At 39.5% G+C, this 23,261-nt stretch overlaps 1 protein-coding gene across 6 annotated transcripts in view; it reads left to right on the forward strand.

Annotated features, from left to right (window-relative positions):
• The window catches only part of LOC139248186 (la-related protein 1B-like), a 105,322-nt gene that overhangs the window by 33,005 nt on the left and 49,056 nt on the right, over positions 1–23,261 (forward strand). For 4 of the 6 annotated variants that reach the window (XM_070871962.1, XM_070871936.1, XM_070871928.1 and 1 more), the window contains 7 exons: positions 1,832–1,891; positions 4,589–4,769; positions 10,922–11,065; positions 12,496–12,651; positions 14,599–14,761; positions 14,851–14,995; positions 18,988–19,162. In XM_070871962.1, coding sequence (XP_070728063.1) covers positions 1,832–1,891; positions 4,589–4,769; positions 10,922–11,065; positions 12,496–12,651; positions 14,599–14,761; positions 14,851–14,995; positions 18,988–19,162 — 1,024 coding nt within the window. Of the gene's footprint in view, positions 1–1,831; positions 1,892–3,340; positions 3,435–4,588; positions 4,770–10,921; positions 11,066–12,495; positions 12,652–14,598; positions 14,762–14,850; positions 14,996–18,987; positions 19,163–19,422; positions 19,508–23,261 lie in introns of those variants that run through there. The other 2 variants (XR_011591008.1, XM_070871953.1) reach the window with 2 other exon arrangements.

The following is a 23,261-nucleotide window of genomic DNA, read 5'->3' on the forward strand; positions in this document are numbered from 1 at the left end:
ATTTTACCCACTACCGATGTCAGGCTGACCGGTCTATAATTCCCTGTTTTCTCTCTCCCTCCTTTTTTAAAAAGTGGGGTTACATTGGCTATCCTCCACTCTCTAGGAACTGATCCAGAGTCAATGGAATGTTGGAAAATGACTGTCAATGCATCCACTATTTCCAAGGCCACCTCCTTAAGTACTCTGGGATGCAGTCCATCAGGCCCTGGGGATTTATCGGCCTTCAATCCCATCAATTTCCCCAACACAATTTCCCGGCTAATAAGGATTTCCCTCAGTTCCTCCTCCTTACTAGACCCCCCGACCCCTTTTATAACTGGAAGGTTGTTTGTGTCCTCCTTCGTGAATACCAAACCAAAGTACTTGTTCAATTTGTCCGCCATTTCTTTGTTCCCCGTTATGACTTCCCCTGATTCTGACTGCAGGGGACCTACGTTTGTCTTTACTAACCTTTTTCTCTTTACATATCTATAGAAAGTTTTGCAATCCGTCTTAATGTTCCCTGCAAGCTTCTTCTCATACTCCATTTTCCCTGCCCTAATCAAACCCTTTGTCCTCCTCTGCTGAGTTCTAAATTTCTCCCAGTCCCCAGGTTCGCTGCTATTTCTGGCCAATTTGTATGCCACTTCCTTGGCTTTAAGGAGGAGATACTGGGATGGGTTGACAAAAGCTTGATTAAAGAGAGAGGTTTTATAGATGGTCTACAAGGATGAAAGAGAAATGGAAAGGTTTAGGAAGAGAATTCCAGAACTTGGGGTCTAAAATGAAACGAGATACAGCTGCCAATGGTGGGGCAAAAGGAGTAGGGATTGCACAAGACTAGAGTTGGAGCAACGCAGAGTTTCTGAAGTGTTTTCGGGCTTGAGAAGGCTACAGGTGGGGGAGGCCATGGAGGAACACAGGATGAGAATTTTAAAATCGTGCTGTTGGGATCCAGTGTAGGTCAGCAAGCACAGGGGTGATGCGTAAGCGGGACTTGGTGTGCGTTACGATACAGTCAGCAGAGTTGGATGAGCTCCAATTAATGGCGGGTGGGAGATTTGAAGCCAGCCAGGAAAGCATTGGAATAGTCGAGACCAGAGACTTACAGTTCAGAATCTACATTGCTGCAGTTTTATTCAACAATTGCCATTGGTAGGATGATATTGGGACGGGGGGGGGGGGGGGGGCACCCCATATGTCAATTTGATAGAAATCTGAATTTGCAACTTCACATTCATCAAGTTAATTAGAAGTGCTTGAATTTAGTGCATATCAGTAACTTCTAAACCTATAATTTCTTCAAACAAATATTCCATTTCCAGGCCATGACTTGTCATGAAAGGTTCATTAAGTGGCTTCTCATTTGGCATATGATTAGGGTAGCACAGAGATTTACCAGAATGATATCGGGGATGAGGAACTTCAGTTAAGTGGAGAGACTAGAGTTGGGATTCTTCTCTTTAGGGCTGAGATGGTTAAAGGGAGGTGTTCAAAATCATGCAAGGGTTTTAACAATGTAAATATGGAAAAACTATTTCCACTGACAGGAAGGTCGGTAACCACAGAGACCATGAGCATTTTCTTTTGCCAGTAAGCTGTTATGATCTGGAATGCACTGCCTGAAAGAGTGGTGAAAGTATGTTCAATAGTAATTTTTAAAAGGGAATTGGATATATACTTGAAAAGGAAAAGTTTGCAGGGCTGTGGGAAAAGAGCAGGGGAGTGGGATTAATTTAGTAGCTCTTTCAAACAGCCCGCACAGGCACAATGGCCTCTTTCTGTGCTGTAAGATTCTCTGTCAAGTCTGCTGAATTTTTGAATGATCCATATTTTCTTCCTATTTTAGTCAAGTGACTTCAGTGACATCACAAACTGGCCTACACCAGGAGAAATCGCTAATAAAGAGGTATGTTACTGTGTAGTGCACTTTTTTTAAAATATTGAAATACAGGTTGGACCTCCCTTATCTGGGACTCCCTTATCCGGAACCACCCCTTGTCCGGCATGATTCTGGTGGCTGGGGGTGCATGCGCACTTCGCGGCCCGCTGATACTTCGGGCCCACCTGGGGCACCGACCTCCACCCCCACCCCCCCTTCCCTGACCTCGGGTTTACCTCCCTTTATCTGGCAAAATCCCTTATTTGGTACAGGCCAGGTCCTGAGGGTGCTGGATAAGGGAGGTTCAACCTGTAGTTCTGCCTCATCTGAAACAAGATGCACCACTGGCTTAAATGTTTTTTTTAGGCAAACTAAATGTTTTAATTCAATCTGTATCGGAGTATAAATTTTTTTTTATTCATTCAACCTATATCCACAAATAGCATATTGCTGATATCCAATGGGGGAGATTGCTTTGGGATGCAGTCCTTTTAAGAAATTCCTACTCCATGCAGTCAAATGACCACCTCCTATTCCTCACTTCACTAAAGTTTTTTTAGTGCATTCTGAAAATTTTTTCCTCCTGTCATTGACAGCAAAATGGTTGTTTTCCATACCAGAAGTGGTTTCACCATTAGTTTCCTGTGGATCACTAGGTCAAAACCTCTAAAGGAGTTTCTTCTATGGTACAAGAATATATACCAACAGGCAAGCCCTATTTTGCCCAACTCCTCTACCTACTTTCTCATCTTTGTGTTTAAAAACAAAGTTCTACCTGTCTTGTTTTTTTAGTTGTAAAACATAATTTTTACCGTGTTTCTGAACCTTAATCATAACTAAGAATTTGCCTGAATCAACTGTCCACCTTGAAATTTTCAATTGCCCTAGCTTCAACAGCTTTTTGGAGGAGAGTTTTCCAGATTTCCACTACCCTTTGTGTGAAGAAGTGTTTCCAGACACCACCTGAATGGCCTAGTTCTAATTTTAATGCTATGGACTTGCCCACCAGAAGAAGTAGTTTATCTCCCCATCAAATTATTTTATCATCTTAAGCACCTCAGTTACATCGCCCCTTAATCTTCTATACTTGAAGGAATACAAGCAGACCATGCAAACTTTCCTCTCATTTTTTTGGGGCTGTGCAGCCTTTTTAATGAGCTGCGCAGCCCATTCAAAATTCCGTGCATGCACGTGTTTTTTTTTTCTATTTAAAAGCCGATGAACCGGTTGTGCAGTACTCGAGGTCCCACGCAGTCATGTGGCTATGCAGCTTAAAGGGAGCATTGCTTTAATCCCTTTAGCCCTGGTATCATTCTGATTAACTTAAACATTGTATTTTTGTTGAGTAATACACTTCAACCAGTTTCCTATTTTCTCTCTTTTAACTTTTAATTTGCTGTAGTAATAACGGCGAGGCTGTATTACTGGGTAAAACTGACAGCAACTTCTGGCATCCGCACATGCGCAGTTAAACGTGGAAATCTGGAAATTGCTGTCAGTGATGTCCTCATCCACTGGCTGCTGTGTTGCAGTCTTCGCCAATGGAATCACCACAGAAATCACTGTTAAGGTGAGAACGTAAACCTATACCCACTGTTATTGCACTAAAGACCGGTGAAAAACTTAAGCCTTGTTCATTCAGGAGTAACTGAGTTTTTAATGGTGTAGTAAGCCATGATTATTTATGAACAACCTCTCTGGCTCTGAAAAATTAATTTTACAAGTGTGGAGTCTTATTCCTTCAGAAGAAAATTAATAGTTGCGGATTTCTAAAACATTTTTTTTTCATTTTGTTTTTTTCTATTTCAGTTTCTTCCTTAATTCCATGTCTATGGCCCAACCTTTATTTTGTCTTCTGGACAATGATTTAAATGTAATTTGTATTTCCTGGTTTTTTTTAACATCCTGCTTTGCTGTCTGAGGATTCTTCAAACTGAGTGGCTGATCATCCTCTCTGCTGCTTGTCCTATTCACAGACTCCACAGATCTCCTGTAGAAGGCGCCAAATTCAAACTGACATCGGAAAAGACTGAATCGGTGCTCTAGAGCCCAATTAAAACTTGTGTGCAGCTTTTTTCAAGGTGAACGGCGAGCGCTGTTCCTTCGTCGCTGCCCGCAAAATCGAGGCCAATATTCTATTTTATTATTCACTCTTTTCCATATCACATGTTAAACACTTTTACCCATTTTTGTCTGTCCTCTGGATCCTAACTGTGTCATATTTGGAAAAGTGGGCAATGGCTAAACTCGCAATACAGACTTTTTTAAAGCTAGTTCAGGCTTGCAAGTCTATAGATTGATGTGCCATGCCTTAATTGTTCACAACCACAGAGGTTATTCCGAAGTAATTATGGCTTACTCGGCTGTTTAAAAACTCAGGTGTAAGCATGTCAATTTGGGCTAAATTTTCAAGTATTAAAGTTGACAGTGTTGCTAGATGGTGGTGATTCCGATTTTAGTATGTTGGGATTAAGTTATAGGTGGCTTTACTTATGCTAACGAGTATTGTTAGGCACCACTAGCATTCATGCTACTCAAATTTGAATTCCTCTGGCTGAATTTGGGCTGAAGACTGAATTAACTAGCATTCCCACCCTTGCTACATAACTATTAGATGGTTATAACTTGCAATTCATGTGGTAATCTCTGGATTTTTGGATTATTGACTTGAAAAGTTGTACTGTATTAAAGTATGTATCTATTTTGTATTTTCACATTTTATAGCACCATAACATCATGAACCAACCAAACAAAAAGCCTCTGAATAAAAATAAGAAGAAAGACAAGACTGAAAAGAAAGACAATAGTGAAAGCAAAGAAAACCGAGAAACACAGCAAAATGATGACGAGGAAAAGTCAGCCATTGACGATGAGTCCCAGGGATCTTCACAAAAGGGAAAGAAAGGTAGTTTATTTTGTACAAAAACCTGTGTTAAGTTAAGATTGTACTCTCTACCTCCTGCCTCACCTACCATCCCCAAATCAAAAGTTCACAGCATGATGTTGCAAAAAAACAAATATATTACTTTGATAGTCAATTTCACAATCAACTACCTTCAATTGTGCTGTGATTGACACTTGGGCTTGGATTTGCACCTTTCACTGCAATGGGCCTTGAAAAAAATTTGAAAGCAGACTTAGTGGGGTTAAAAAGCTAATTGCTATAGTAATCCATTAAAGGAGTGATATCTAACATTGAAGTTCTAATGTCAACAATTTGATAAAAATTAAAGTTATATGGGAAGGGTCTGCTAAAAGTACAGAAATGTAATGTATATAAATACATATAAATTAAAGCACATTGTTCCTGTAAACAGCTTTAGCAATACATATGGATAAATTAAATGCAGTTTCTGCACCATGCCAATTGACATTCAAACTGCAGTTGACAGCCTCATTCATTACATTCCTTTATGTAAACCAGCCAAATAGTAACGTTGCAATTTAAGTGCAAGCACATAATCTTGACTGTAATGGTAACTGAAGTATGTATGTTTTCTGCGTATAATCTTTTGTCCAAGACAGTTGGTGGCTGGATTTCTTATAAGCAGCTTTTCCTTGGCAAGTGTGTTCTTCAGATGTAAATAATTATACATTGGCCAAATTCTTGCTGGCAGTCAATTTGAGATCTTGGTGTACTTTAGTGACTGGTTGTTTATTTACATAGTACAGTTTAAATATTTTTTAGCTAGTTTCATTAAATTTTATATGAAAGAAAAATGGAGACCATTAAATTATTACTACCTAGGTTTCACTTAAAACAAAACCATTAATCATGTATTTACAGTACTACTTACCAAAGAATGAAATGACCTAAAAATTCACTGATTTATAAATTTGCTCCCTAATGATGGCAAAAGATAGAACTTGCACTTGTGTTGTCCTTTTCACAACCTCTGGATGTCCCAAAAGTACTTTTGAAGAGTAATCACTGTTCTAATGTAGGGAAATGTGACAGCCAATTTGCATACCTGCACGGTCCCACAATGAGAGAAAATGATGTTGGTTAAGGGTTAAACTTTGTCCAGGACACCTGGAGAACTCCCCCGCTGTTCAGATAGTGCCATGAGATATTTTACATCCAACTGAGAGGGCAGACGAAGCTTCGGTTTAATGTTTCATCTGAAAAATGGTGCCTTCAACTCTTAACACTTCCTCAGTACTGTACTGAAGTCTTGCCCTAGATTATGTGCTCAAGTGTCTAGAATGGGGCTTGAACCCACCACCTTTTGAGAGCTTCAGTACGTTCTAAAATTAGGTTTCAAAAGCTCATTTCTTCAGCATTCGTCATAGAACCGTCGGGGTGCATTCTCAATAGATGTATTTGATGCTGGGATGAAGGCTGCCTTTCCTGGGTTGATGCATTATTTCTGTGTTGGGATATTCTCATCGCTGCTGTTCTGTATGATTTGAGTTTGCTGCTTTATTTTCACTTTCTCTTACAATGTCCAAGGTTTCTTCCATAACATTATGTACTTCGGCCCTTATTGGTGGAGGACCACACCCAGTGCCCGATATCAAAGCATGGCTTTAAATCTTTGTGCAAGCAGCCTTCAAGTTTGGTCGAGCTACTTATGCTGCAGTTAATCAACTATTAGTCGTTATCTGCATCAACTGATATCTAGATTGTAGTTGAATTCTTTATCATGTCCATGTTGAAAGGTGCTGGCCCTGGCAAACACACGGCACCAAGTAGAGATAGCTTCATGGTGATGCCCTCAAGTCACTGAATACACAGCAATTTCTGGGGACACGTTCCTATCTGCGAAGTACAGCTTGGGGCATAGCTTTGGCACTTGTCATTGTTGAGCCCTGTTTAAGTACTCCATTGTTCTCTAAAGGGCAGTTTAAGCAGCACCCGAAGAGTTGGGCCTTTGTCCCAGATGATTACTCTTTATTGCTTTTTCCCTGAGTTGACATTAAGAGCCCATTTTCGTAGGATCTTGCAGCACAGAAGGCCATGTGGCCCACCATGCCTGTGCCGGCTTTTTGAAAGATCTATCCAGTTAGTCCCACTCCCCTGCTCTTCTCTTTAGCCCTGCAAATTGTATGTATGTATGTAGTTTTTCCTATCTACTTATCAAAACCCCCCTTCATTTTGGACACCTATATTAGATTGCCCTTTAACATTCTCAGCTCTAAGGAAAACAGTCCCAGTTTCTCCACGTAACTGAAGTCCCTCATCCCTCGTACCATTCTAGTAAATCGTCTCTGCAGCCTCTCCAAGGCCTTCACATCTTTCCTGAAGTGTGGTGCCCAGAAATTGTGTTGAAATGTGCTGGCACTGACAAACACATGGCATCAAGTAGCGATAGCTTCATGGTGCTGCCCTCCAAAGTTGCTGAATACATGGCAACTTCTGGGGTCATGTTCCTATCTGCCAAGTACAGCTTGGGATGTGGCTTTGGCACTTACCAGCTGAGACTTAACCAGTGATTTACAAAGGTTTAGCATTTATTTGTGTTTGTACTCTGTGTCTATAAAGCCCAGGATCCCCTCTGCTTTAACAGCCATAGTAACTTGTCCTGCCACCTTCAAAGATATGAACCACCAGGTCTTTGTTACTACACCCGCTTTAAAATTGTATCATTTAGTTTATATTGCCTCTCATTCTTTCTTCCAAAATACATCATTTCACACCTCTGCATTAAATTTCATCTGCCATGTGTCTGTCTTCAGGAAGTCTGCCACTATCCTCACTGTTTACTACATTTCCAAGTTTCTTGTCATAAATTGTGTCTCCTGTACCTAAGTCCAGGTCTTTACTATATACAGGTTGAAGCCACCCCTCGTCCAGAACCATTCCCGGCCACCAGGTGGCGCATGCGCTGAACTCCAACATGAACAAATTGAAGTCCTTCCTCGCTGTCTGACCCCATGATTTCCCACACCCCCAATGATCTCTGCTGCACACCCAGCCCCAAGCCAGCCAGCCCTGATATCCCCTTGCTCAGTACCTGTACCATCCTATTTAACGTGACCACCTCTTGTCCGATAAAATCCCTTATCCGGAACAGGCCAGGTCCCGAGGGTTCCGGGTAAGGGAGGTTCAATCTGTATCAAAAAGAGTGATAGTCCTAATACTGAACCCTGGGGATACCACTATATACTATCTGATTAAACAACGGTTCACCACTACCCTCTACTTTCTGTCTCTTAGCCAATTCTCTATCCACTGCTTTTTTAATCTCATAAGCTTCCTTTTTGCTAACGAGTCTATTATACGGCACTTTATCAAACACCTTTTTGAAAGTCCATATACTCCACCGTCATTAACCCCCTCTGTTACTGAATTAGATGCCTTCATCCTTGGGAGGCTTCTAATGTAAACTATTCAAGCTAATAGCTCCATTTTGGGTTTTTTCAGATCTCAAAGATTTTTAATACAGGTACTATTTTGTTTATACCTATATAAATAGAAAACACATTGGCCACATTGAATAAAATATTGATGGAGTGGGTGAATCCAATGACATTAAAATGGTATATTCGTCTGTTGTCCCCTTTTGCTTCCCTAAGTGAGATTTTGAGGCCAGCTTTAGCTAATGTTTACTACCCTGGTAATATCTGAAACTAAGCACAAACTAGGGGTTAAACATGGAATTACTGGGTTATGTATGGTCAGTAGATAATTCATTTATCTACTGAACCATCTAGCAGTGCCTCTTGATGGTTTTGAGAATAGCTTGATTAGCATCTCAAGTGTTACATGAGAGGGTTCTGTGCATTCATGAGGGCAATTTGTTTTAAAATTCTACTTTTTAAGTCTTTTACAATTTGCCATGGTCAAAATAAATAGGATGGGCAGCATAGTTGTTGTAGGCAGGTAGTGCTGGCCATGCTTCACTCTCTCAAAAAAATTGCAGTGGAGCTGCCAGCATGTCCAGTGGGCAGAAGTCTGTACTTAACAGCTTTGCATAAGCAAAACACATTAGTTTGTTTGTTTCCCATGGATTTAAATAAGCACTATTTTATAATTACTAATGGAAGCCAAATTGCTCTCCCCTTCTGCCCCAGTACTAAGTACCATAAGAATCACTCTTGCACCTCATTTACAGGTCAAGTTTAGGGGAAAGGGAGGGAAAGAATCAATGCACATTTTCACAGTCAGAAACTCAGTTTAAATCCAAGATTGATAGGATAAATAGTGAAATGAATTAGCACATTTTCAGCCTAGTAGCTAGTGAGGAATTTTTCTATTCTATCAAAAGACTATGTGCTGTCAGATCACATCTCTTCCCTCTGGACCAAACCTACCCATTTTCTACTTCGAGAACTGCAGTGAACAGGTTAACCCTGCTGCCCCCCACCAGACCTGAAAAAAATCATATCACTTGTGTATTTGTTCATTGAAAACTGTATCCTGGAATTTTACGTTATGCAGAGCATTTTCTTTGAAGTTCTTGCACAATTTTCATTGATTCATTTTGGAATATTGGTCCACAGTGGCTTACTCGGTTACCTCAGCTACCAACCAGTGCCGATTGTTGGTTTTAAAATGTGTTCTGTGCCACTGATTTCTTCTCATGATGTTCATGTACCCACGTTTGATATATTTCTCCAAGAATGCTGCAGGAAAAAACAAGATATTCAGTATAGGAGTAAAACAGAAAAAAATCTGGACAGATCATGTATCTTTGTACAATTAACCACAATGAATAATCATTGCTTTATTATTTCCTAGTTTCACTTAGTGTCACTTTCGTGTCCTGTTCACTGGTCAATGTGTTCTTCGAATCACACTGCAGCGATAAATCCTTTCAGAAAAACGATTTTGCAGCTAAAATTCACTTTTTAAAGTTTAAAAAATATGCTTATTTCAGTGTAACAAATTGCTGGCAGCCATTCAAGATTTCTGGAAAGCCAAGTTTTTATTTTGTTTCACTCGCCCTCTGGCCTTTTTTGCACCCCTACAGGTGCTCTGAATTAAATCCTGCTCAAATGGTATTTTCATGATAGTAGCTAAAGAGTTTTCAAAGATGGGTGAATATCATAGACTGCATTGAAGTGATTGATTTATCGAACCTGTACTGAATAACAAATACTTCTTTAGATATACTTTTTGCTACAGCATACAATTGAATCTAAATAAAAGCCCTCTTTTTTTTTTAAAAAAACACATGCTGAGGTTAGATTGTCATATGGAATTGAATCATTATGTTCTATATTTGTGGATAACCTGTTACTCCATCATGGGGTTATTCGGATTCCTTTACTCAGAGTGGCGAGAATGGAGTGGTTGAGGCAAATAGCATAGATGCATTTAAGGGGAGGCTAGATATGGACATGAGGGAGAAAGGAGTAGAAGGATATGCTGATGAGATGAAGTAACTAAAGTGGGTGAAATGTGGAACATAAACACTCAGTCTGTTTGTGTGCTGTGAATTTTATGATGTATGGTTGATCCAGGGTACATTGTTTTTTTTTGTGCAGCCAGCAAATGACTCCATGTACTACAAGAACAAGCATTCTCTGCTGTTGCCTCATTTGTTGACCTAATCTAGAACCTATTATGTCAGTGAATTATACAGCATTTGAAATAAAATACAGCAAATATGCTTGATGAGTAAAATGTTATATTTTAACAGAACGCTATATTTTTCTTTAGATTGTATTGTATGTCTCACCGTTCCAACTAGTTTGGTTGTGCAGTGATTCAGTGCTCTACAATGGTCTGCTGTTATTGTCCATCATTTCTTAGTGGTTCTTCACTGATGGTACTCCATTGGCATAAAATCACGATCAGTGGATCATTTTTTAAACTCCTTTTTTGTGGCAATTTTGTTGCATAGCAAGTTTAATTATTTAATCCCCTATCAGCACATATTTCTGTGAATGGTTTTCATGTTTTGAGTCCAATTGCTTATCAGAATCCATGATCCAAGTTTTAAAAACCAGGACAGTGGTGTTTTGAGGAAAAACATTTTTGTTTGCGGCCAAATCGTAATTTCCTGGACTTGCGTTTTAGAACTTTTATTTGGATCCTGTAAAATCATCTTGATGGACAGTACAACTTTAAGTATACATAAATACTTTTATTTTCTCAAAACATTTTAGCTAACAAGCATAAATGGGTTCCATTACACTTGGAGGAAGTGAAACAAGATGGGCAAGAAAGGCCCAGCTCACGTAACAGTTCACGATCTCAGTCAGATACAACACGATCGCTACAAAATAACAAAAGAAATGATTATTCAAGAAGTAAGTGACCTGAATATGTCTCTTGAAATCCATGGTAACTTCATTATTATATTTTTGGTTTCTAGATGTTCTTTATTTTCTCCTTTAGTCGGGATTCCATTGTTTTTCCTACCATCGATGTTAAGCTGACTGGTCTATAATTCCCTGGACATGTTCTGTCCCCCTTCTTAAATATAAGTATTACATTAGCTATTTGCTCGTCCTCTGGAACTATATCTTTTTCTAACGAATTATTAAATATGTGTAGTAATTCCTCTGCTATTTCTTCCCTAGCTTTTTTAAAAATGCATGGATGCAATCCATCCGGACCAGGGGTTTTATCCTCTGAGTTTGATTAGTTTATTTAATATCACTTTTTATCTTGCAACGAGAGGATTTGAGTATAGGGGCAGGGAGATCTTACTGCAGTTGTACAGGGTCTTGGTGAGGCCATACCTTGAATATTGTGTACAGTTTTGGTCTCCTAATCTGAGGAAGGATATTCTTGCTATTGAGGGAGTGCAGCAAAGGTTCACCAGACTGATTCCTGGGATGGCAGGACTGACATATGAAGAAAGACTGGATCTACTTGGCTTATATTCACTGGAATTTAGAAGAATGAGAGGGGATCTCATAGAAACATATAAAATTCTGACGGGATTGGACAGGTTAGAGGCAGGAAGAATGTTCCTGTTGTTGGGGAGTTCCAGAACCAGGGGGGTCACAGTCTAAGTTTAAGGGGTAAGCCATTTAGGACTGAGATGAAGAGAAACTTATTCACTCAGAGTGGTGAACCTGTGGAATTCTCTACCACAAAGTTGTTGAGGCCAGTTCATTACATATATTCAAAAGGGAGTTAGATGTGGCCCTTTTGGCTAAAGGGATCAAGGGGTATGGAGAGAAAGCAGGAATGGGGTACTGAAGTTGCATGATCAGCCATGATCATAATGAATGGTGGTGCAGGCTCGAAGGGCCGAATGGCCTACTCCTGCACCTATTTTCTGTTTCTATGTTTACTAATTTCATTATCTAATGTCATGCCCATCTGTTCTATCTCCCTGGCATATACTGAAGCAGGGGGAAATGAAAGTTTTTTTCAGAAAGCTTGCTGAGTGATTTGTTGTAGGGGGACATCATTCAGCATCATGTGGTATTATAGAGAGCTGTTATAAGTCAGTGATCAGATTATCATTGGAAATACTAAAGTGTAAGCTACATGACTAAACTGAGTGGCTCAGTGTGGACATTTTTTTAATATATTGTACTTGTGATCTAAAAATGTGTATCTGAACAGATTTTCAACTAGCAGATCAACCAAAATCAGACCATTACTCCATCAAATCAAGTAAATTAGATTGAAGGGCAGTGCTGGGGCCTTTGAGTTAGTGATACATTCAGAGCAATTTTCTTCGAAACCGCACTTGAATAACACTAAATTCATTTTTGTAAAGGTTGGCGCAGAGATGACAAGCGTGACAGAGACAGAAGAGATGACGCTGATGAAATTGGCAGTGTTAGAAGTGAGGGTGGTGGTGTGCGAGGGAGTTTCAGAGGCCGAGGTAGAGGTCGAGGTCGAGGAAGAGGACGTGGCAGGGGAAACTCGCGTAGTAAGTATACTTGAAATGTATTTCCATATCCATTCCATCTACAGTGAGTCTGTTTACAACTTAAAACGCTGGACATGCAGGTAAGTGTGTGGTGGGAGTGGGTAAAAAAACGACTTCTGTAATGGAGATTTCTTTACAGCATGCAGTGTGGCATATTTCTGGGATAGAGCTGCATAGACATTCAATCATATGGATAGAGCAACTCCTCTGCTGCAAAAGATCTTCATTACACAAAAGGCAGGAACTGCCGGTTTGGAGGCTGGGCTGGGAATTGCAGGGGTCTCGAGTTGGGGAATGGGGGTTCAGGAAGAGGGGGAATGGGAGACAGAGATGGAGGCTGACTTTGGAGGGAGAGATGGAGGAAATGGTTTCCTCTTTGCCTGTCCTCGGTTTCTCATCTTCACCTGCTCTCTGGTGGCCTCCTGGTGCTTGTAACTTCTCTCAACAGCTGCTGGTACAAAACCATAAACGGATTCTCAACTGCAGTGGATCCACCCGATATAAGGTAAATCCAATAATATTTGTAAAAGTCATGTGGCCTGAAGGAATGCTGCAGGAGATCCTAGGATATTTGGCCCATCTGGTTTACTGTACATATTGCTGTTTTGAAAATAAGGACACCTGCAAATAAAGAACACCTGATGCAAGTACCTTAGATATTCCTAATTTACAGATTACACTATATCTCTGTTTGCATTGCCAGATGAATGCATTCAAAATAGTTAACGGTTCAAAGATACAATAACTAATGTTAAAGGTAACCTGGTAATAGTGCTTTTGGGGTAACTTTCCACTATTTCCAAGTGGTTGTCTTTTGTTTCCATGATCTCTACAAGATGAGTTTTTGATGATCTCTGAGAGGCATGAAATGGAAACTAGACTCTATTCCAGGGAGGGAACATTGAAAAATGAATCTAATATAATTTTGCTTTTATTTTACAATCTTATTCCCTTCCTCCCACCTCCTCTTGAAGGCAATGATTCATGCAGTGGCAAGGGTTGCACGTGCCACTTGACGTCTGCTACCATGCGTAAATAGCAGTTGTTAATGTATAGGCCTCCACAGTAACAGTCGGCTGACCCTCTATCGCAGTTGAGCCTGATTCAGTTCTCAGATTCCTCCATGTACTCATGCGGCCACCTTGCTGGAAGTAAATAAGTAATTCATCTTGGGAGGGAGGGAGGGGGGGCGGGGGGTTCTACTACTTCGCATGCCTGAACTCTACAAACAGCTTAACTGTGCCATTGGGTCAACGTTCCACTATTTCCAAGTGGTTGTCTTTTGGCTTGGGAGCAGATTACCAGCCTCTCCAAGGGGAATGATGAGTGATTCATGGCTACAATTGTTGGTTTTGACTACAAGGTCAAATTTTTATTACATAAGATTAGAGGATTTTCCAAGATATTCGCAAGTGTTATGGCATCACATTCTGCATTTCCATTTATTTCTTTCCTGAAAACTACAAACCAGTGCTTATTCATGGGTAGTAATGGAATAATTAATTATTTCAAGGGTCAGCATGGGTAAATATTTTTTGATAGTTTACTCTGAAGGTAAAATATATTTAAAATTTCAGAAGTAGCTACTTTTATGATACTGCATAATGTTTCATCAGTGTTTCTCTGAGGAAATTCCATTTTGTTGGAGAAAGTCAGGGTTTCCATCACACTCTGCTATAATACTTCTGGGCTGAGAAACTGAAAATGGCAGTGTAATAAACAGTTTAGCAAAATAACTTTTGTTGGGGACAGTGAATAATTACTCAGTATTCCAGTGTTTGTATTTCATTAAATTATGTATATTGAACACACACATTCATACAGTCCCACAAAATAGCTGTATACATGGAGCAAGCATGGGAGGTGATGCTAGTTATGATGAGATGTAACTTTCAACTATGAAAGTAATTTCATTAACGCAGCTGATTTAGATTACTTTTTCCTCAGTGAATTACGATTTCCCGTATGGGTACAAGCATTCGTATGACACCTCTGACCAATATATACCAGAGTACAATACTAACATGATGTACTATTATGATGATGGAAGTGGAGCACAGATGTACACAGTGGATGAAACTTTACTGAAGGAGTACATAAAACGACAAATGTAAGTGAACATTTCTTGTGCTGCTATAGCAATGCTTTCCTAATGACCATAGCTGGGAATTCTTTTAACATTGGTAATTTTTTTTTTAGCGAATATTACTTCAGTACTGAAAATCTGGAACGAGATTTTTTTCTACGGCGAAAGATGGATGAACAAGGTTTTCTACCTATTTCTCTGATTGCTAGTTTCCACCGGGTACAGGCTCTAACCACAGATGTAAATCTCATTTTGGAGGTACTATCTTTTAATATTCCTGTAATGTGAAGTGCAGGAAATGGGAGCTGAACTTTGTTAATTGCATTTGTTCTCTTGGCTGGCCTCCCACCTTGCTCATCCAAAACTCTGATGCCTGTGTATCAACTCTCTCCAAGTCCCGTACACCCATCAGCCCTGTGCTCGCTGACCTACATTTGGCTCCCAGTGTGACACCAGCTCGATTTTGAAAACTCTCATTCTTGTTTTCAAATCTCTCCATGGCCTCTCCCCTCCCTATATCTGTAACCTCCAGCCCTGCAACCCTCCAAGATCTCTCTGCTTCTTCAATTGTGGCTTCTTGCACATTCCTGATTTTCATCACTCCATCATTAACGACCGCACCTTCAGCTGCCTAGATCCTAAGCTCTGGGATTCTGATTATGCTTTTTGATCATGCAGCACCTTCCTGAATTACTACATTGGAGCTACAGCCTGGATTATGTGATCAAGTTCTGCTGTGAGGCTGAGGGGAGAGTGGTGCCAACTAATGACCACAAATTGTATTAACACAGTATAGTGTAAAATTGTAGCTTCTTATAGTGTTGAAGTTCCTAAAATTTTGAGCTGCCATTTGAAAATGTGTGCTATTTTCAGTATGCATGAAAGTGATGTGACACAACTAAAAGGAAATATTTTCTATTATAAACAGCTTTCGTCATTCTTAAAATGATGTCTTTTTAAAAAAAAAACGAAGCTCTAATATTTCTAAATAAATTGGCATATTGTATGTGTATGCCATGCAGCACTCTTGTTTTTGAAATGATATATAAGCCGCGGTGGGATATAAATTCTTCGAACTGCCATATACAAATATGAAATGCTATTCTCTCACTAATGAAGGAATTCTCAAGGAGACTATCCTTTAAGAATTTCATTCACAGCCATTTAGTGTCGATAATTCCACCTTAGCTGAACATGAGGGCTTGTTCTGAATTGCATGCTCAGCTCTTTTTTTTCTCAAACATCAGTCCCGTTTCTTGTCTATACACACCAGAAAATATTTTTACTCGCTGTTTTGGTTCTTTACCTTTTTAATGTGTAAAAAAAAATCAGTTTAGTTACTTAACTCAGTTTTGTGGTAGCTTTTGAAATTGTTGTTTTCAGAAATTTGACAAAGCTATTTTTTATTTAGTAATTGTCACTTTGTCGATGTTTTTTGTTTCAAATATGCTGGTTAATTCCAGTCCACGTTGGGTTCAAATTTGTGTAAAATATAATTGATCCTTTCCAGTATTCAATACTTATAACTCTTGTCTTATTACAATATGCAGAATTACGAAGCCGCCTTCAGACTTGGCAAAAGCTATCCTGCCACAAATATGTCCAACCTTAATTCCCTAAAAGGGGGTGGGGATAGGGGAAGTCCAATGGTTCCAGTCCTGCTAAGCAGTAGACCCTGCAGGTTTTTGTATGCATGAAAGTGATTATCCTCCAATAATGAAGACTGTTTGCCTGTTCTGGAAGAAATTGTGCTCAAGTGCACAATACAAGATTATTCTGAGGTGCTAATAATTTAAGAGTTTATTTCTTGGAACAATTACAAAAAAAATCACCGAAGGTAGCCATTCAGCCCTTTTGTGTCTGTACCAAGCCAGTGGAAGTAAGTGATCTCCATTCACCCCATCAAAACCGTTCATAATTTTAAAGGCCTGTCTTAAATTGGCAGTGGACCAGTGCGTCTCAAGTTTCTCCTCATAACTATAATTTTTCATCCTGATGAATCTTATTTGTACAGCCTCTGACTGCACACTACTCCCACTGTGGCCTAACCAGTGCCTCATATAGACTTGGCAGTACCTCTAACTGTGATGTTCTGACAAACTGGTTGAGTTTTTTCAGACTAAATTGGTGTTTAATCTTGAAGATCATAGAAATATACGGCACAGAAGGAGGCCATTCGACCAATCGTGTCGTGTCTGTGCTGACCGAGAAAGAGTTATCCAGCCTAATCCCACTTTCCGGCTCTTGGTCTGTAGCCATGTAGGTTACGACACTTCAAGTACATATCCAAGCACTTTTAAAATTTGATGAGGGTTTCTGCCTCTACCAACCTTTAGGCAGCAAGTTCCAGTCCCCCACCAACTCTGGATGAAAATGTTCTCCTCAACTCCCCTCTAATCTTTCTATCAATTACTTTAAATCTATGCCCCCTAGTTATTGACCTTTCTGCTAGGGAAATTGGCCCTTCCTAGCTACTTTATCTAGGCCCTTTGTAATTTTATACACCTCAATTAAATCTGCCCTTAACCGCCTGGGATGCATTTCATCCTTGCCTGGAGATTTATCTACTTTCAAAGCTGCTAAACCACTTAATATTTCCTTTCTCACTATGTTTAACTTATCTAATACTCTTAACACTGTCTGCATCGTCTCTCGCTTTTGTGAAGACCGACGCAAAGTATTCATTAAGAACCATACCCATGTCTTACGACTCAACACACAGGTTACCTTTTTGGTCTCTAATAGGCCCTACTCTTTAGTTATCCTCTTGCTGTTTGTATGTGTGTGCATGTATGTATATATATATTTATATTATATATGGGTTTTCCTTCATTTTACTTGCCAATATTTATTCATGCCATCTCTTTGCTTTCCTAATTTCCTTTTTAATTTCACCCCTGCATTCTCTCTACTCTTCAAGGCTCTCTGTATCTGATAAGATTCCCTTTTTTGTCTTGTCCTACCCTGTATACGCCATGACATCCAGGGGACTGTTGATTTGGGAGTCGCACCCTTTTTATCTTTGTGGGAACATTTTGCTCTGAACCCTCTATCTCCCCCTTGAATGCTTCCTGCTGCTCTGACACTATCTTCAAGGTGCTTTTTCCAGTCCACTTTTTCTAAATCACATCTCAGATTAGTAAAATTGACCTTTTCCCCAATTGAGAATTTTTACTCATGGTTGACCTTTGTCCTTTTCCATAACTACGCTAAATCTGACTGAATTACGATCACTGCCATCAAAATGCAAAATCACTTCAGCCTGCCCAACTTCATTTCCTAAAACCAAGTCCAGAACAGCCCCCTCTCTTGTTGGGTTTGATATGTTACGGCTTAAAAAAAAGTTCTCCTGAATACATTTTTAAGAATTCTGCACCCCCTATACATTTTACATTGATTCTATCCCAGTTAATATTGGGATAGTTGCAATCCCTACTATTACTGCCCTATTGTTTTTGCACTTCTCAGTAATTTGCCTACATATTCTTCTATCTCCCTCTGTCTATTTGGGGGTCTATAGTACACAATTTGATTGCCCCTTTTTTCTTCAGTTCAACCCATGTGGCTTCACCATGATTCTTCTAACATATCATCCCTCACAGCTGTAATTGTTTTTTTTAATATTCTGACCCCCTTTTTTTTTAATCCCCTTCTATCTCGTCCGAAAACCCTGTAACTAGGAATGTTGAGCTGCCCTCTTCAGCCATGTTTCAGTAATAGCTATGATATCATATGTTTCTTTTTGTGCCCTCAGCTCATCTGCCTTATTCACTAAACTCCCTAGATTTAAATATATATCAAGCACTGCCTGATTCCTTTGTCTGTCCCTTTGTTTACTCTGCCTTCCATACTCGCTAATTTCTTGCCTTCCATTTCCAGCTTTGCTTCTCACCCTTTTGCATCTATGTTCAAGTTCCCAAACCCCTGCCAAGCAAGTTTAAACTCTCCCCAACAGCATTAGCAAAGTATCTAATTGTATTTTGAATAAGTGAAATGCTTTGTCATCTATTAACTTGCCTGGTAGATTATTCTGAACATTTGTATTTATTTGAATTCTTTACCAATTAAAGGGTTAAAAGATCATAAATGAGGGGCAGAGACAACTTACGTCGTTACATATATTATATTTTTAGACAATGTTTGAGGTAAACTTAATTGGAACTACGTTCCTAAGATCAGTTGAATTTATTTTATTGTATATCCTAAAAATCTTCTCTGTTTACTAATGCTGTTTTTTCAAAATCAAATAGGCTTTAAAAGGGAGCACCGAGGTACAAATCGTGGACCAGAAAATGAGGAAAAAAGAGAGTCCTGAAAAATGGCCAATTCCAGGCCCACCTGTTTCTGACGTTCCAAGAACTGACTTTTCCCGTTTAATTAACTGCCCAGAATTTGTACCTGGACAGATCTACGGCTCTCAAACTGGTAAGCATACTGTAAATCTTTCAGTTAAAACATTGGTCCCAAAATCATTGATAATACATCCAGCTTGAGTGTCAGGCAGTTGAGCTTTTGCAGCTTCTTAGTACTGTCATCTCTGGTTTGAGTCCTTGAAATGGTCTCAACTTGCAGCCCCAAGTGTGACCAATTATTGTAGTACAGAGCAAGGCTATTGGACATAAACCGGCAATGTAAACTGCCTCGACTTAGTGTAAACTGACACTTTATCTGTCTTTGCCCTACAGCACGTATGCTTGCTATAGGCTAAGGAAGGAGAGGCATTGGCCTTGGAAGTCGCCTTCCCTTACTGCTGAAAAAGAATATATGGAGGCAAGTGGCCATGGTGACAGGGCAAATATTAAAGAAGGAAAATAGTAGTTCAGTATTGGGCGTTCTTCCTTTTCTGTTTGTCACAAGAGTGTGATTAACAAATACCCGAGCATTTTCATTTTTATATTCAAAAAGATTTGCCTAGTTTATCAACTGGTTTGTGCATTGTTTCTAAACTCTCTGCCACTCCCTTGCTGCTGTGTACCACCATTGTGCTTCCTCCTGGGCTGGGAGAAAGATACTGTGAAAGCTTGACAGAAGTGCTGCTCCGTCAGACTGGTATTTCTGGCTTTTTGATACTGCTTATTGGCCTAATCAAAAAAAAAGGAATGAAATAGTTCAGATTAGAGAAGTACAGTAACAATCAAGTTCTCGGATAACTACAGCGCTGGAGATTCTGCTTCCATTGATTTTTTTTAAATAAAAAAACTAAGTGAAACTTTTCTGCTGATCAGCTTCAGAACTACTTCAGACACTAAATGCTTGGTCTCTTTGTAGTTGTACTTTGTTGTTGGTTCAAAATCCTGGGAGTACCTTCATCTCATGGACTGCAGCGGTTCAAAAAGGCGGTTCACCACCACCATCTCAAGGGCAATTAAGGACGGGCAATAAATGCTGGCCTTGCCAGCGATACCCACATCCCAGAAACCAAAAAAAAAACATAAGACAGGCTTCACTTTATTTTCTCAAGTGTTTTGGAAGTTTAAAGTTAACCAATTAAATCTTTGCACACTCTGGTTTTCATATACAAAAATAATATTGAAGCACTGGAGAAAATGCAGAAAACATTTATATGGGAGTTAGCAGAATTGAGAGGATGCAAAGATTGAACAGGAAGATAGGGACAGAAGTAGGCGGTTCTTCCATTCAGTTTGATCATGGCAGATTTATGACCTTAATCCATATCCCGTATTTGCCCCATATCCCGTAATACCTTTGGTTAACCGAAATCCATTCTTCTCATATTTAAAATTAACAATTGACCCACCATCAACTGTCATTTGCGAAAGTGAGTTCCAGACTTCTACCACCCTTTGCGTTTAGAATTGTTTCCTAACTTCACCCCTGAAAGGCCTGGCTCTAATCTTTAGGATATATCTCCTAGTCCTAGACTCCCCAACTAGGAGAAATCCACCCTATCAGTTCCCATTAATCTCTTGAAAACTTTGATCAAATCACTCAATCTTCTAACTTCTAGGAAATACAACCCTAGTTTGTGTAATCTCTCCTAATTTAACCCATGGAGTTCAGGTATCATTCCAGTAAATCTATGCTGCACTACCTCCAAGGCCAATATATCTTTCCTAATTGTGGTGTCTAGAATGTTCACAGTACTCCAGTTGTGGTCTAACTTTGCATTGCTGCAACATGACTTCTAACCCCTTGTATTCTAACCCGCTAGATATAAAGACCAGCATTCCATTAGCCTTTTTGATTATTTTCTGTACCTGTCCCATGGCATTTTAATCTGTGTAGATGGACCCCGAAGTCTCTTTTGGACCTCCTGTTTCTAGCTTTTCACCATTTAGAAAGCACTCTGATTTATCCTTTTTTAGGTTCAAAGTGGATGACCTCACACTTGCCTATATTGAAATCCATTTGCCACAGTTTTGCCCACTCACCTACTCTATTAATATCTCTAATTTTATACTTCCATCTACACTGCATACAATACCACCCATCTTTGTGTCATCAGCAAACTTTTATATGTAGCTCTCTATCCCATCATCCAAGTTGTTAATAAATAGTGAATATTTGAGGCCTCGACACAGATCCCTGTGGGATACCACTAGTCACGTCCTGCCAATTAGAGTGTCCATTATCCCTACTCTGTCTCCTGCCAATCTCCTAACCATGTCAATAATTTGCCCCCAATTTCATGAGCTTCAACTTTAGCTAACATTCCCTTGAGAGACTTTATCAAATGCCTTCTGAAAGTCCATATAAATAACATCCATAGCCCTGTTCACTACTTCAGAACCTCTTCAAAAATTTTAATCGGGTTCGATAGGCTTGACCTACCCTTTACAAATCCATACTGGCTCTCCCTGAACAGCTGAAAGGTGTTCAGTCACTCCATCCTTAATTATAAACTCTAGTAATGTCCTGACATCAGATGTTAGGCTACACAGTCTATAATTCCCTAGTTTCTCTCTCCCTCTCTTAAATAGTGGCATGCGCAATTTTCCAATCTAGAGGAACAGTTCCTGAATCGAGCGCTTTGGAAGATCATAGTTAGAATATCTGCAATGTTCTCACCTACTTCCTTTAAAACCCTGGGATTAAAAACCATCTGGCTTTGTGGATTTGTCATTCTTTAGTGCCATTATTTTCTGTTCATTTGCTTACGTTAAATTTGGTGAGTCCTCGTCTCTGATTCAATATTAGTTTCCTTGGCATGTCCGGCATCTTCTACTGTAAATACGGACGTAAAATCATTTTTTAATGTCCGCCATTTCCTTATTTTCATTTGGAATATCAGCATTGTCTGTTTTTAAGGGGCTCAAATTGCTCTTAATCACCCTTCTTTTTTCCTAATATATTTAAGCGTTTTGTTGATTTTGACATCCCTTGCAAAAAAAAATTCATGCAACTTTTTTGTAATTCGTAATATGTTTTGTCACCCTTTGCTGGTCTTTGTATCCCTCCCACTCACTGGGATCTGTGCTATTTTTTGCAGTCTTGTATGCTTTTTCTTTTATTTTTAATGTTCTCCCTCACCTCTTTCGTTGACCATGGCTGCTTTTTTTTTGGCAAGTTGAGTTCTTGCCCTTTAGGAGTATAAACTGGTTCTGTATAATAAATTTATTTTTGAACACCTCCCACTGATCTGTCACTTTGCCCATTAACAGATTTGCCCAGTTTATTGTGGACAGTTGAAGTCAGCCGTGCCCAAATCTAGAATCTTAGTAACAGTTTTGAGCTTCTCCCATCCAAACACAGCATTGAACTCAATCATATTATGGTCACTATTAGATAACTGTTCACGCACAGTTAACTAAATCTCGCTCATTGCTCATTTATTGTCCAATATGGCCTGCTCCCTTGTTGGTTCTCTGACATATTGTTGCAGAAAGCTATCTTGAACACTAAGAAATTTGCTACCTTTCTGACATGAACTCATCTGCTTATCCCAATCGATATGGAAGTAAAAATCCCCCATTAAAACCACTCTGCCTTCACTAAATGCTTGTCAATCTCTGCATTAATACATTCTGGCAGTCACAGCTGCTACCAGGGGGCCTATACACAACTCACTACAGTCTTAAATCCTTTTATCTTAATTCTACCCATCAAATCTCCACTGCCAGTTTACCTCTCTTTATATCATCTCTTATCATCGAAATAATTTCATCTTTAATTGCGAATGCTATTTCTCCCCCTCTACTAGATTCCCTATCCTTCCTGTAGAGCTGATAACCTGGTATATTCAGTTCCTGGTCCTGACCGTCTTGCACCCATGTTTCTGCAATGGTTGCCACGTCATACCCTCTAAGTTGAATTTGCACCTGCAATTCATTCACTTTGTTCCTTGAACTCCGTGCATTTGTATAAAGAACACCTACTTATTTAGGCCACGCAATAAAATCAGTCCTTCTGCTCTAATGTTGTTTTTCTCTCTCATTTCTTATTTCTCCCTCCTGATTTAATTACTTCACATCTTTTAGGTTTCCCCTTCAAAATGTACATTCACTTGTAAATAAGGGAATCCATGAACTTATTGTGGACAATCAAATTGACAGACATGGTTATG

Source organism: Pristiophorus japonicus, chromosome 2 (assembly GCF_044704955.1).
Source record: "Pristiophorus japonicus isolate sPriJap1 chromosome 2, sPriJap1.hap1, whole genome shotgun sequence".
Classification (NCBI taxonomy): domain Eukaryota; kingdom Metazoa; phylum Chordata; class Chondrichthyes; family Pristiophoridae; genus Pristiophorus; species Pristiophorus japonicus.